At 49.0% G+C, this 15,364-nt stretch overlaps 1 protein-coding gene across 1 annotated transcript in view; it reads right to left on the bottom strand.

The window, feature by feature from the left end:
- Window positions 1-15,364, bottom strand: part of LGMN (legumain) — a 35,163-nt gene continuing 19,799 nt past the window's right edge. The window contains exons 3-14 of the mRNA XM_047080195.1: window positions 14,409-14,506; window positions 13,075-13,156; window positions 11,302-11,387; window positions 9,929-10,004; window positions 9,156-9,218; window positions 8,302-8,368; window positions 7,331-7,449; window positions 7,155-7,244; window positions 5,032-5,232; window positions 3,786-3,956; window positions 814-881; window positions 1-545 (exon numbers count right to left, since the gene is read on the bottom strand). Coding sequence (XP_046936151.1) covers window positions 503-545; window positions 814-881; window positions 3,786-3,956; window positions 5,032-5,232; window positions 7,155-7,244; window positions 7,331-7,449; window positions 8,302-8,368; window positions 9,156-9,218; window positions 9,929-10,004; window positions 11,302-11,387; window positions 13,075-13,156; window positions 14,409-14,506 — 1,164 coding nt within the window. The 3' untranslated portion in view covers window positions 1-502. The remainder of the gene's footprint in view (window positions 546-813; window positions 882-3,785; window positions 3,957-5,031; window positions 5,233-7,154; window positions 7,245-7,330; window positions 7,450-8,301; window positions 8,369-9,155; window positions 9,219-9,928; window positions 10,005-11,301; window positions 11,388-13,074; window positions 13,157-14,408; window positions 14,507-15,364) is intronic.

The following is a 15,364-nucleotide window of genomic DNA, read 5'->3' as shown; positions in this document are numbered from 1 at the left end:
TCAGATTCCATTATAAAATTTTATTTTTTGAGATTTGCCCATTATTGATAAATAAGATACAAAAGCAATCAAAAATCATGAGATTTCCTAAAAATAGTTTTCCATTTGGGGCATCCATCCCTCTTCGATAAAATCACCCTACCTGCTTCAAATTCCGCAGAACAGAGACTTTCACTGGCTACAGAGGCCCCAGTGAACTTCCTGCTCCTTCAAACCAATGAGCACAAACACCTCCCAAGAAACAATTATACTCAACACCGAGCTTTCCCCACACCAATCTGTGGTTTTATCGGAGCCTCACACGGGACCTACAGGAGGCTGGGGAAGTAGGCAGCGGTGAGCAGGTCTCTGTGCAAGGCCTAGAGGGTGGCCCGGGAGTGTCCGCGCTCCCCAGGAGGGCCTGGGAGGCTCGCCTCCCTCTTGTTCTACCTCTTCTGCCCGGATTAGCACGCGTTCTGAGCGGCAGTGTTCCCACGTGGAAACCCGTCAGGAAGGCAGTGTTTCAGTAGTAATGAAGGCACACCTTGTCCATGGACAATTTTATTCTGTGCAAAACAGGAAGAAGAAGTTGGTGACCCATGTCAACTCTGAAGAAAATTAACACAAACCTAATCCAACCTGGAACAGGTCATCCTTTATGACGGACCCACCCAACAATTATCTCACGGAGGATGCATCAGTTTTGGATTCCTCTCCCGTGAGAGGGGGTGGCTGGCAGAAGTCAAAGTGTCCACTTGCAGAAAAGGTTTAGCAATGCTGCTTGCTTCTGCTTTCAGAATGACACTGACCCCGCAAGGCCCAGGGCTGGCTCACCTGTCAATCGGATAAGGTTTTTCACAAAGGTTGACCAGCACGTATAGATGTCTCAAAGCATACTCGTACTAGAGGAAAACACCAAAAAAGACATCATCAAACACCATCACCACCACAGAAGCAACTTCTAACCTGGGAATATCCCACTGTTGTGGTTTTGGGGGGAAAGCACCTCGATCTGTGCCTCTTGAGTTTCTTCAGCTCATGGATCCCCCCTCCACTTTTCGGTAATCTGGAGAAGATTCGTGGGCTCCCTCTCCTGTGAAAAATGCAGCCCTGCCTGAGGGCTGACGAGCCTCCCGGAGCGTTCTCAGTGCCGGGCCAGGCCTCCTGACTGAAGAGTCCACATGGCCCTGCTCCCTTCTATTACCTAGGACCCCCCCCCCCACCCCGCCCACCTGGCTTTTGGTTCTGGGAACCTCATTCTGGGAGGGACACACTGATGAGAGATGGATGGGGAGTGGATACCAAACTGGATGGCACGCAACAGGTAAGACTGAAATAACCGGGATGTTTATCTTGAAAAACCTCCAGGAGAATCTGAGAACTCTCATGGGGAAGAAGGAGCAGATTCATTTTGTGTGATTCCAGAGCGCAAAAGAGTAACACCACCAGGGCTCAGTTGGTTAAGCGTCCGACTTCGGCTCAGGTCATGATCTCACAGTTCGTGGGTTCAGGCCCTGCTGAACAGCTGTGCTGACAGCTGGGAGCCTGGAGCCTGTTTCAGATTCTATGTCTCCCTCTCTCTCTGCCCCTCCCCTGCTCACACTCTGTCTCTCTCTGTCTCTCAATAATGAATAAACGTTAAAAAAAAAAAAATTAAGAATGGATCTTGAGAAGTAAAATTTCTACAAACTTGTAATACATTTATTTTTAGTAAAGTTAAAAAATATTACATATAAGCAGGAAGGTGTACAAATCAAGAGCATAGCTCAGTGAAATTTGAAAAAGTGAATATATGTGTATAACCACTACAGATGGTCCATCATCCTAGGAACCTGAGAACCTCCTAGAAGGTCCTTCCCAGTCATTAATTGTACTCTTCCCCAAAGGTAAGCAGTAATTACCAACACCAAAGATTCATTTTGCCTGTTTTTGAATTTTATGTAAATGGAGTAATGCTGTATATACATTTTTGGGTCCGTGTCTTTTGCTCAGTATTGTATTTGTGAGGTTCATCCATGTGGTATGTTGCAGGAGCTTGTTCATTTTCACGGTTGTACAGTATTTCATTATATGAATATACCACATTTGTCAGTGCTGTTTTTTTTTTTTTTTTAATCAGTGCTACAATTGAGGGACATGTCTGTTCTAGTATTTGGCTATTTCGAATAGTGCTATTAGGAATATACTTGTACTTGACTCGTAGTACAGAAGTGTGGACACTTCTGTTCAGCATATACTCAGGAGTGGGATTGCTGGGTTATAGAGCAGGCCTAACTGCAAATCTACCATAAATGGTACCAGTTTTCCACAGACGGTGACCAATTTCCACTCCCAACAGCAATGAATGAGAGTTCCATTCGCACCTCATCATGACCAGGAGTCATCGTTTTCTGTCTTTTTAATTTTAGCCATTCTGTTAGATTTGCCTTTTTCGTGTTTTGTTTTGTTTGTTTGTTTGCATTTCCCTGATGAATAATGAGGGACTGCGCCTGTTTTGTTGTGTGTGTGGCTATTTGGGTATCTTTCTTTGTGAAGTTTTTATTTAGCTCCTTTGCTCATTTCTCACCTGGCTGTGTTTGTGTCTTTCATAAAAATTCATTAGCATTAAAAATACGTATATAAAAAAATTTTTTTAAAAAGAGTAACACCACCAGGAGACAGTGCATTTATTAAATGAGGGGGACATTTTTAATTATTTAATAGGTAAGAAAAATACTTCCTTTACAAAGGTAAATAAATGAAAAAAAAAAAAAATTGAGAGCTTCCAAATAATGGAGAGCTACATCCGAAGTGCCAAGGACTCCATCTCTGGAAGCATTCAAGCATGACCAGGTGTGCCCGTCACGGCCCGACAAAGCTTTCTACGAGGACGGAAATGTTCTACAAAATTCTCCAGTTCGGCAGCCGCTGGCCGCCTGTGGCAACTGTACAACTGAAATGTGGCCGATGCCACTGAGAAACTAAGCGTTACATCTTACTGCGTTTGAATTAATTTAATTCATTTAAGTTGAAATGTAAGTAGCCATACGAGGCTGGCAATTACCGTACCAAAGAGCACAGCTCTAAAGCAGAAGTCGGCGAACTTTTTCTGTAAAGGGCCGGATTGGAAATATTTTAGGCTTTGTGGGCCGTATGAACTACTCGATTCTGCTGCAGTGTGAATGCAGCCATAGACACGATGCCACAATCAGAGCAGGGCTGTGTTCCAATATAACCATTTATAAAAACAGGCTGCGGGTAGGATCTGGCCCGTGGGCCGGTTTGCTGACCCCCTTCCGTAGGAGGATCCCGGCATCACGTAGCGCTGACCACAGGCGCCTTCCCACCTGACGTTCTACAATCTGCAGCGGCTTGTTACCTTGTCCTCCACGGGCCAGCACCTGACTCCAACAATAAGGCTTGGGGAGGGGTCAGAACAGACCCGAAAGGGAGAAAGCCTATGTGACCGGTGTTTGGCCGGGACAGCACAAGTGTACAGAGAAGGAATGCGCCTTCAGTCAAATATAAATGGGAGTTGAGTCATGACTGGTAAGCTCCTACCCACAAAACAACTGAGTGTGTCTGGGGCCAGGATTTATGGTCAGTGAATTTGGCTGAACTTTCTCCTCTTGTCCCCATCAAAGGCCTCTGAATGAGTCCATTATTTCCTCAGCCTGGATGGAACCTTCTACAAAGCAACGCATCCCACGTGATTTCTAGTGGACAACCTTAATTTAGCTTTCGGGGTTGAAGACACAGGGAAAGGCTAAGTTGACCCAGGGGAGGCAGGGTGCAGCAGCCAGCGGCCCCCAGGGGTCCGGGCTTACCGTGGGTGAGTGCCAGTTGAAGCAGCGTGTGCGGAAGTGAGACACGGCTGCCTGGTAGCAGTCGTGCGCCGTGAGCTCGGCCCTCTCAGACAGCAGCCCCTCCGCCTCAGCACCGGACCTCGCAATCAAGGAGACGATCTTTTGCACTGACTTCTCGATGACATGCCTAGCCTGTGAAGAAACACATCTTTTCAAAATGTACCGTACTTAACGCAGTCTCTCCTGGAACCCTGGATCAGGTTAGGAGCCCATTAAAAGGCTTCTCTTCGTGCAACTTCTAACCCAGGATGTCGAAAGAGATGCCAACAGAGGCATCCTACAGAAGGCAAGAGGTTGTGCACACGAGGCTTCTGGAACAGCTAGAAGCCTTTAGAAATACCTGCCTTTCCGATGTCTTCTCGCACAACGTTAACATTTAAATCTAAATACCTGAAGAGCAGGCATGGCCCACTCTGAGAAAAGGAGGGGGACGTAGAAATTGTGCCAAAGTAGACTGTTGTCCCACAAACGGTGCAGTGTGTTCACAGGCACTTTGCCTCTTCCAGAAACCACCAGACAGATAGAGGGGCACAGAGCGGGGCATCGTTTCCTTCCGAAATGATGAATAAAAAAAAAAATACCTTCACACAAAATGGGTTTATTACTGCTATTTCTAAATCGGTTAATATTTTTAAAATCTCAGTGTTCAGGGGCTCCTGGGTGGCTCAGTGGGTTGAGCATCCGACTTTGGCTCGGGTCATGATCTCACGGTCCGGGAGTTCGAGTCCCACATCAGGCTCTGTGCTGACAGCTCAGAGCCTGGAGCCTGCTTTGGATTCTGTGTCTACCCCTCCCCCGCTCACACTCTGTCTCTCTCTCTCTCAAAAATAAATAAACATTAAAAAAAATTTTAAACCTAGTGTTCAAGTAGCAAAATAAAAATGTCTTGTAAGCAACTAGGTATAAAAGGGAAACACCCACATGCCATGACTTCTTGGCAGGATACAGGAGAGAGAAAGAGGTCAAGGTCAGCTTACTAATGAATAATGAAGATGAGGACAGCTGCTGCTCACTCCTCTGTTACACAGAGCACAGACTAGTCTCCTTTCCCACATACCCCCATGTGCCAGGCGGAGTGGCCCCAGAGTGCTGTCACCTGGCTCCAACAATGCTGGATAACTGTCAGCAGGCAGAGACCAAGTTCATACATGCTGCCCGGTGAGGCTGGGAGCAGTATCCGGAGATGGTTCCTTTAACCACTACTTACGTCCAGATGCCTGTGGATCTTCTCCACGAGCTTCCTGGACTCCTGAAGATCATTGGTGCTCATCAGCTTCCTTTTCATGATGGTGAGGGGCACCTCAGGGCTTGGGGTGAGGTCAAGGTCCTTGACCGGAGGCAGGGAGATGGGAGAACTGGCTTTGTGTTTCATACCCTGAAACTGCATCACCTTCATGGAAGAGATCGACTGAGGAGAGAGGGAGAGAACCAGTCTGAGTGGGAAGAGTGGATGTGCCACACATACCCTGGGTCCCGCCTCTCCGCGGGAGGCTCACAGTTCACACCACGTGGTTTCAGGACCACCGAACAGCCACAGTCACAGCCGGAAAACACAGGCTTGGCCCTCAGCAGTGAGCAACGCAACACATTTGAGCTCCTGAAATCCACTGATGATGAACTTCAAAAATACCCAGCATCTAGGGGCACCTGGGTGGCTCAGTCAGTTAAGCGTCCGGCTTTGGCTCAGGTCATGATCTCGTGCCTTGTGGGTTTGAGCCCCGCGTCGGGCTCTGTGCTGACGGCTCGGAGCCTAGAGCCTGCTTCGGATTCTGTGTCTCCCTCTCTCTCTCTGCCCCTCCCCCATTTTCACTCTCTCTCTCAAAAATAAACATTAAAAAAATAAAATAAAATAAATATCCAGCATCCTTTGGAGGAGAACTGCTCATTATTTCATATATAGACGATCCTTACTCCACAGTCATGCAGAGCTGGGGCCAGAGTCGTTTCAACCAGTGACGACCTGGGTTGTGCTCCCCTATCCGTGTTAACCTGCCTGTCCCTAGAGACCAGGAATAGGAAAGTGCAAAGCGTCCATTCAGGTTGCAGCTGAGGCCTGGGTCCACTGAGATGGACAGAGCTAAAGCCACAGAGGGTCCAGCTGACAGTCGGGGCCAAACAAGCACGACGGCCAGACTCTGCCTGCACAGGTCACTCCAGACTGGATCCCAATCAGAAGGAGAGAAATGCTACAAGTGTTCTTGTTCTCAAACCAAGCAACAATACTCGAAAAAAGTTCTAAGACAAAAAAATAAATATGCAGAAACATGTAACATTTGGCAAAGATCCACCATACCTCTTCAACTAAGACCAGGAAGGGCCAGCGCCGAGGAAATCACAAAGTGAACAGGAAGCTAGGGACAAGGAGCTGTGGCTGGCTGCCCTCTCCCCCGTGAACCCCCCACACGGCCAGGGCGGTGCCACGTCTGACCCTGCCTCGTCCAAGTCACCTCCCCCCTTGCCTTCTCTCTGCTCCCCGCTCCAGAACCCCCACTCAGAAGCCCGGCCAGGCCCGTGGCATCCTGAAGGCCTGTCTCGTGGCCTCCGGGCCCCAGTCCACACTCTGCCAGGGACGAGCTGAAGGCAGCTGGCCTGACCAGCTCACAAGTTTTTCTAGAAGGCCCATGCTTGCATCACAGGAACAGGTCTCAGCCGGCGAGCACTCAGATGGCGGCAGGCCGCTTGGGGAGTGGTGTCTGGTCACATGGAGAGGTACACAGACCACCTCCTCCTCTGCGCATCCCAAGGGCTGCCCCCCCCCCCACGCCCGCCCGTGGTGGCACGTAAGGCCCAAGCCTTCAGCAGACACCTGCTGTGACCTCTGTCTAGGCAGCCCTGATCATCTTACCCATTTAACCACCTAGGTCCCTTCTGGGCAGTGGCGGGGGGGGGGGGGGGGGGGGGGGAGCAGAAGTCCCTAAGTTCTAGCCAAAGGGTGAAAAGTAACAAGTGCAACATGCAGGATGTGGGGTCCTAGGAGGCAGAAGCTTTCAATCCAGAGACCTCTTAGTGTGTGCCAGCCCTGTTCAGTGCTTTGGGTGCACGACCTTCTTTAATTGTACACTGAGGCTCTGACCAAGGAGGGAAGGGAGATTCGGCGAAGCTAAGGAGCTCACCCTGAATCTCACAACTCTGCGAGTTTGAGCCTGGTAAGGTCCGACTCCAGAGCCCGGGCACGGGGCCCAGGATGCAGTTGGCTCTGAGAGGCAGGGACATCGCCGCCTCGGCCATTTCTTCCCTGGGTCCCCATCTCTCTTCGCCAAGAGATCGACGTTCCAGGCGAGTCAGCCTGAGGCTCGGGAATCCACGGGGGGGCCAGGCTGCCCTTCTCACCTTGTTTCCATACTGCATGACGTGGCTGGTGTTGGTGTGGGATTTCACCAGCTGGTACTGCTTGTGGAGGGTCTCTTTGGTCAAGTCCTCCTGCAAAGATGCAAACGTTGAAGTCCTCTGACAAGTCAGGGCTGACGGCTCAGCCTCAGCTGGACGGCCGGACCCTCGGGACTCACCACATCCGAGTCTTCCATCCAGTTGACGCTGTACCAGTCCCCCAGGTACGTGGACCTCTTCTCGTCATAGTAACAGGCATAGGACGATTCGGTGGGGTTGGCAGCCGTGGTCGCGTAAACTAGTAGGAGTTAAAGACATCTTTTGATTATGTTCTCCTCTCTGCCGTGGCTCCCACCCGATGCGTGAGCCTCTTCCTCCCACCCGGTGTGATCAGAGCTCGTCACCTGCCAACAGCACGGGCAGGACAGAGAGACACGGCCGTACCCAGCCCTGCTCACTTGTTTATAGCAACTGCCTAAGATGAAATGGGGAAGACAGAGAAGCTGGCTGACGGACACGGCCGGCGGTAATAAGCAGCCCGCGTGCTTGTTAGGATGTTAAGCGATTCTAGAACAATCTGAACCATTTCAATAGCTCTGGAAACTTGAAGAACATGTACCTAATTTCATTTCTGGAGAAAGCTAACATTTACCAAACAAACGAACACTTTGAATATACACAATAGCTACCGCTTACTACCCAGCTGCTATGGGCTCAAAATCGTGCTGGGCAAGTGGTATCACTTAAAATGCAACTCTCCCAACAGACAGCATCTTCATCCCCATTTCACAGACGGGGGTAACTGAGGGCCAAAGAGGGTAAGTCAACTGCCCAAGATCAGATGGCCGACAAGCAGTGCATCACAAAGGGACCGAAGCTGGTCCAAAGGCTATGTGATCTTGGACTTAAGTAGCTTTACTAGAACCTGGAAGAGCACCATGAAGCTCACATCACATTCTTTATTGTTTATTTATTCTTTATTCCTGCCCACAGTAAACCCCTCACCCCCGCTTCTGTGCACCAGGCTGCCCTAAGCCCCTGCTTATACACACCGCCCGGTTCTTCATGTCGGCAGAACCAATGACCAACTGCGCCACTGAGCAACCTGCCCACCCAGCCTGGCTCAGAGGCCAGCACGACCACCACGTACCATTGATGTCGGAGGGCAGGTGGCGCATCATGGACCCAGACTCACAGGCTTCGATGTAGAACACCATCTGTGAGGTGAAAGAGACACATGACCTCACACCCTGGCCAGGCACGGACCTCTCACAAATGCGGGCTCTGCTCACATTCCTGTCCCATCCTTAAGGGTCTTTTAACTCTTGCTTTTGGGAGAGATCTCTGCCGTGAGAGGCTGCTGCTGGAGGCTACAGAACCTGCTGCCATGCAAACCGGAAGGACTCAAACCTATTCATCGCTAACAGACGAAAATGATCCATTAGTTGAAATGGTGCAGAGCGAATGGTGCCATAGATAATGCTAAGGAAAACGGTTCCACCGTCCAGTTCAGGGAGACGGTGCGGCAGGCCCTCTTTCCACATTTCTAGCACGTGCATGCCCGAGCTGGTCAGTTTCTATAAAGGGTGCTACAAGGGCGAGCGACGGCCAACGTGAAAATAAGACGATGGCGTTTTCCTCCCCGGCTGCTCCCAGTTGAGGTCAGTGCTAGAACAGTGGTCTTCAAAGTGGTCCCTAGACCATCAGTATCCATGTCAACTCAGAAAGGCAAGTTCTCAAGCCTCTCCCCAGGCCTCCAAGTCAGACTCTGGAGGTGGGGTCCACGCTTTGTTTTAACAAGAGCTCCAGTGATCCTGATCTAACAGCTAAAGCCCTGGAATTACAACAGTTTAATCCCGGGAAACCAGCGGTCAAGACCGATCCCAAGGAGACTCCCCAGATAACAGCCATCTGGGGCTGGGGCAGTCACGGTATACGGCAGGTTCTGTGTCTACTGCCTTCCTCGTACTCCTCCCCGCAGGCTGCCCCAAGCGCTAACGTTACCTTTTGGTACATTTTGTGTTTGTACATGTACTGGATGGTCTTATTCAGATCCTTTACGTGAAGCTGAAACGTAAGAATACGGACATTCAGACCAACATCTCCAGAGAACCCCCCTAAAAAAAAGTCCTAATGATGCTTTGTAAATTGTTATTTACCGGTCCTTAGAAAGAATCACAGTGAACAGCACTATCCCAAAGTGGCATCTCATGTGTTTTATTCAAATATTTAAAAAGGGGAAGAGAAGGGCGCCTGGGTGGCTCAGTCGGTTAAGCATCCGACTTCAGCTCAGGTCATGATCTCACACTTCGTGGGTTCGAGCCCCGTGTTGGGCTCTGTGCTGACGGCTCGGAGCCTGGAGCCTGCTTCGGATTCTGTGTCTCCCTCTGTCTCTGCCCCTCCCCCGCTCATGCTGTCTCTCTGTCTCTCTCAAAAATAAATAAATATTAAAAGAAAAAAAATAAAAAGGGGACAAGAATGTGCTCTCTCCTCCATCACTTCGTCTGAAGCGTTCAGAGACCATGTTCTATTACTGCCTCTACTGCAATGTACCCAGGTCTGGAGACCTTCTACTAAGGCTCAGATACGAAGACAAATGTAGGCAAAACTTGCCAGACAGATTTCAAGCCGCTACACGTGTCCCCCACACTCACCTGCCACACACAGAAACCAACCCTGGTAGGACACGAGAAACACACATCCCAGGTTTCATGTCAATGCCAAGGTTTTGTTTGCTAGTCTCCTACTTTGTATTTATAATTTTAAGGAAAACTCACATCGTCATTAGGAAACACCAGTATTCCAGTAGCTCCATGATCGGTGAAGTAAACGAACACATGATCCCGGGGGCCGCTGCCGAGAGAGCGGGACACACAAGGTCAAAATTTCCACTATTTCACTTCGACTTCTCTGAAAAGTTGCTCCATCAAAAAAGTAAGAAGATGCTCCAAGACTACGGTCTACTGTTGGGTGGTGCCCTCTGCTCCTGCTGAGGGTGATCCTGAACCACAAGGCACATCCCAGAGCCTCAGAGCTGTGAGTTACAGTCCGGGAGGAGACATCTGCCGGGTGGCTTGGCTTATGGACCAGGTATGATTCAAACAGTGAGGTCCTTGGGGTGCCTGGCGGCTCAGTCAGTTGAGCGTCTAACTTTGGCTCAAGTCATGATCTCAAGGTTTGTGGGTTCAAGCCCCACATCAGGCTCTGTGCTGACAGCTCAGAGCCTGGAGCCTGCTTCGGATTCTGTGTCTCCCTCTTTCTCTGTGCCTTTCCCGCTCATACTCGGTGTGTGTGTGTGTGTATGTGTCTCTCTCAAAAATAAATAAATATTAAAAAAAAATTTTTTTTTTCAAACATTGAAGTCCTTTGGCAATCGGGCCTCATGCCAGCGGCCATACTCTCTAACCAGATTGCCCTAAGATGAGGGAAGGAGGTCAGCACACACAGCTGAACACAGTCCTTAAGCTCAGACTTCTTCCCTTCCAGGCCCCTCAGCCTGCACGCAGTCTGCCCACTGTGTGCCCGGCCCACCTGCTCATCCTTGTGCCCACTGTTCCCTTCTAGCATGAAAGGAACAGCACCATTTGCCAAGGATCTGAGAAAGTCTGAGGGCATGTTACTGAAGTCCCTGACATCACTTAAAGTGCTACATCAAGAGATGCTAACAAGCCATCGGTCACAGTCACCCAGAGCCGGCAGCAAGCAGTGGGGTGGTTTTCCCCAGGACGAAGGTGAGAGCTGTGTATACGCATGTACGCCTCTCCCCCACTGGGCTGACCTCGAACACAGCACAGAACTGGAAGGCCAGACCCTACAACCTGACCGGCTGCAGGGCTTCCCGCCTGTCTCAGTGTTTTGTGTTGGCAGTGAAAAATACCAGCCCTAGGATCGTGGACAACAAAAAGCAGTCGCTTCAAGTGACAGAGAACATTTCATTAATGATAATGAAGGACCCTGGCTCCTAGGGTTAATTTAGTACAGAAATACACTCCCCAGTGAAGCCATCACTTCCGTGCGGCCTGTCGTAAGTCAGGACAAAGCTCCCGCTCTGTTACTTCTCATGAGTAAACAGGACGGGAGCAAAGAACAACACCTATTTGGGGGCCAAGTCATTAGGATAGTGTGGGAGCCTTTATAAAACAGACATTACCTCTTCAAGACCTTTCCAGATCCTTTGCCCTTCACTGCTTCTTCATCACCTCTTAACACAGCAAGGAAATTTTCTGGGGTCACATCCTACAGAGAATTTGGAAGTCAAAATCAGACATAGGTGTCATTCTCAATCAGAGCATTTGCTGAGTCTGTAGCTGACCTGAGCCAGCGGTCCACAGATCTCTGAGGCTCAAGGTTTAAGAGCAAACACTTTGGAACCAAGGTAGACCCAAAGCAAGGCCAGTGTTTCTGGGGCCTGTGCATGACCTCTTCTCAGATATCATCTTGCCTTTGGCTGATGGCAACTCAGCAAGCCCGCCTTTCCTTCCTAAACATCCCAGAGTCCATGTGCGGAAACCCAAAGATGCTGGTAGGTAGGGGCACACAGCCAGGGAAGAGCAAAGCACCTCAGAGGCACAGCAGAAAGGGAGGAGAAGCACCAGCACTGGGCCTCCCTTTGCATCCAGCTTGCTGCCTAGGAGGTCAAATCCCAAGGACACTTGATGTCCTTAAAGATTTTATAATGCTGATGCCTGATCGTTTAAAAAAGCAATACAGGGGCACCTGGGTGGCTCAGTCGGTTAAGCATCTGACTCCTGATTTCAGCTCAGGTCACGATCATGGGATCAAGCCCCAAGTCAGGCTCTGTGCTGAGTGTGGAGTGGAGCCTGCTCAAGATTCTTTCTCTCTCCCCCTGCCCCCCTCTCCTGTACATGCTCTCTCTAAAATAAAAGATAAAAATAAAAATAAAGCAATACAGAAAAGTACAAAGGGGGAAAAAAAATCACCAAAAACCCTACCCCCTACCACTAAGATTCCAGGTATTTCTTTATCACACTATATAAAAACAATTTCATAAAAATGAGACCATCTATGTTACAAGCATGATGTGTTCAATTCAACTGTGCTAGAATTTAAAAAAAAAATTGAAAGAATTGCTGAATTTCAGATAGATGCTCCTTTATTACCAAGAATATTAGTTCCTAAGAGATCCCTCTACGATCTGGAAAACCATGAGGTGGCAGTCATTATGGTATCTTCAAAAATGTGTCAATTGATAAAGCCTCAATCAATTGGGAGGGACAGAATTCAATTGGGAGTGATATAATTCATAAGTGATACACAATTACAATTAATGAAAAACTATCTCAGCAAAATCCAGTGATGCTTTCTTTGCACCAGGGCTGGTGCTGAGAAAAATCGATTTTCAGAAAAGAGCACAGCTCTATAATCAGATTAGCAGCAAGGATCTCTGCTAAGATCTCAAGAAAATCAGGTATTGTTGAAGGAAATCCATTATCAGGCTTAAAGTAGAAGACTAGATGGGGCACCTGGGTGGCTCAGTTGGTTAAACGCCTGATTCTTGATTTCGGCTCAGGTCACGATCTCAAGGTTTGTAAGTTCAAACCCCACATCAGGCTCTGTGCTGACAGCGTGGAGTCTGCTTTGCGATTCTCTCTCTCTCTCCCTCTCTCTCGGCCCCTCCCCCACTCACGCACGCACGCTCTCTCTCTCAAAATAAACTTACAAAAAAAAAGACTAGAAACTAAAGATCAGTAGACTACAACTTACTTCTAGCTTTTTTCCTTTTCTTTCCTCAGCTTTCTTTCAAAACTCTCAGAAACTACTCAAGTGCAAATCTTAATACCAACACGAAGCACCACCCAGAAATCAGTGTCGTGAGGTTCTGATCCCGGAAATGCGAGAACGAGGGGCGTACTGTCACTGAAATGAACACAAGCCCTGCTGGCTCCAACCTCGCACCCCTCACCTCACCGGTGTAGTCCTTCAGGACCCCCGCGTACACATCCGAGCCATTGGGTCTGTTGATCACGATTCCTGGTGTGGGGTTGCTGAAGAAAACAAAGAAACCGAGGGACACATTTGAAGCACACGGTGTGATATGGCTCTGAAATCTCTCTTCAAAACTATGCCCCCGTTACGTACAAAAACAGTGAGTGACCACGTTTGTCAGAGACATTTCTCATCACCCGCACAGCCGCCAACGTGCTAGTGACTTTAGAGCCTGGGGATCTCAGGCAGCCCACAGTTCTCCGGTTCTTGGTGGAGCAGTGAAGGGCTGTCCTGAAAATGACAGGTGTGGCTGGCCTCCTGCGGGAACCGTACGGCCTTCTGGGGGCAAGACCCGAGCAAGAGATCTCTCAGAGCAAAACTCTTTACAGAAAAAGACGGGGTGGAAGACAAGACTTTAATACAAGAGCTCAGGCCGGAAAGCTCAGAATGGATTCTGTGCTGTCGTGTGATCAGCCGTCCTTGGCCACAGCAGGGAAAACAAGGAGTGGGGGAGACTAGCACCGGTGCAGTTTAGTAGCCATAATGCTGCTCCTGATCTCAAGACGGCAGATAACCAGGCATGAGACGACTATTTGTAAAGCTGAATTCAACAAACAATAAAAGCAAATTAGCACGGAAAGAAGGGCAGTAGGATCCAGCCTACAAATAAGAGTCTCCTGCGCACAGGGCCACCGAGGCAACCCCTCTGTGCTGCCTGCCCCTGCTCGGAGGTCGGGAATGAGCACTGCAGAGCCCAATGGTGAGTTCTCCAAGCTGAGAAGGAACCTACACTTTTTTTTTTTTTTAATTCTTTTCTTGACATTTTATTTGAGAGAGAGAGAGAGAGAGAGAGAGAGAGAGAGAGAAAAGTGCAAGCGGGGGAGGGGCAGAGACAGAGGGAGACACAGAGTCAGAAGCAGGCTCCGGACTCCAAGCTGTCAGCACAGTGCCCGACATGGGGCTCGAACCCACAAACCGTGAGATCATGACCTGGGCTGAAGTCAGACGCTTAATCGACAGAGCCACCCAGGTGTCCCAAGAAGGAACTTACACTTTAAACTCTCCCAAAGCCACCAGCCCCAAACACCCTTCAGCAGCTCCTATGCCAACTGACACTGCCAGGGTGCCCCCCCCCCAAAGTTGTGTTCAAAGCTCTACATGAAGCAGCCCTGTGGGATTTCATCTGCCAGTCTGTGCATGTTCTAACGTTTATATTCTAATATTAACTCTAAAGATTCCTTTGAGCGGGTATGCATTTTTTAAAAAAAAATCCCGAATTCATCACCAAGTTCAAAAACACTCCCTACTTACTCTTCAGAGTTGGCAATGTCATCATACATCATCACAATGATCTGTTCATCAGGAATCCCGTTTCTGTGAACAATCTGGTAGGCGTGGCATGCATCCGCCTGGGAGAAAGGATTTTGTCAAGTTTTAGATTCTGCCCAGAAGGAGGTCAATTTTGGAGTTCTAAGGAGCAACACGGTTCTTTCTCATGGAACACGTGTTATAAATCACTCCTTATTGTTCGAGTATTTAACTTATTTTAGGGGAGCCTGGGTAGCTCAGTCGGTTAAGTATCTGCCTCTTGGTTTTGGTTCAGGCCAGGATCTTATGGTTCATGAGTTAGAGCCCCAGGTCAGGCTCTGCGCTGACAGTACAGAGCCTGCTTGGGATTCTCTCCCTCTCTCTCTGCCCCTTCCCTGCTCGCACGCTCTGTCTCTTTCAAAAAATAAATAAAATCAAAAAAATTAAAAATCAATTATTTTAAACCATATACATTAGTCTTTTTTCAATTCAATTTTTAATTTTTTGAAATGTTTTTATTTATTTTTGAGAGAGACAGAGCGTGAGCAGGGGAGGGGCAGAGAGAGAGGGAGACACAGAATCTGAAGCAGGCTCCAGGCTCCCAGCTGTCAGCACAGAGCCCTGTGTGGGACTTGAACCCACAAACCATGAGATCATGACCTGAGCTGAAGTCGGATGCTTAACCGATTGAGCCACCCAGGCACCCCTTAACTCAATTTTTAAAACTCCCCACCTCAAACATTAAAAAAAAAACAACACTTTTTTTTAAGGGAGGTGACACCTGGGTGGCTCAATCCATTAAGCGTCCAACTTCGGCTCAGGTCATGATCTTGCGGTCTGTGGGTTCAAGCCCTGCATTGGGCTCTGTGCTCACAGCTCAGAGCCTGGAGCCTGCCTCAGATTCTGTGACTCCCTCTCTTTCTGCCCCTCCCCTGCCCGTGCTCTGTCTCTGTCTCTCT

The sequence above is a fragment of the Lynx rufus genome, unplaced genomic scaffold (assembly GCF_022079265.1).
Source record: "Lynx rufus isolate CCGP_SWC_20201006 ecotype Redwood Valley unplaced genomic scaffold, mLynRuf1.p SCAF_17, whole genome shotgun sequence".
NCBI classification, from domain to species: Eukaryota; Metazoa; Chordata; class Mammalia; order Carnivora; family Felidae; genus Lynx; species Lynx rufus.
This window is presented reverse-complemented; position numbering and strand designations above follow the sequence as displayed.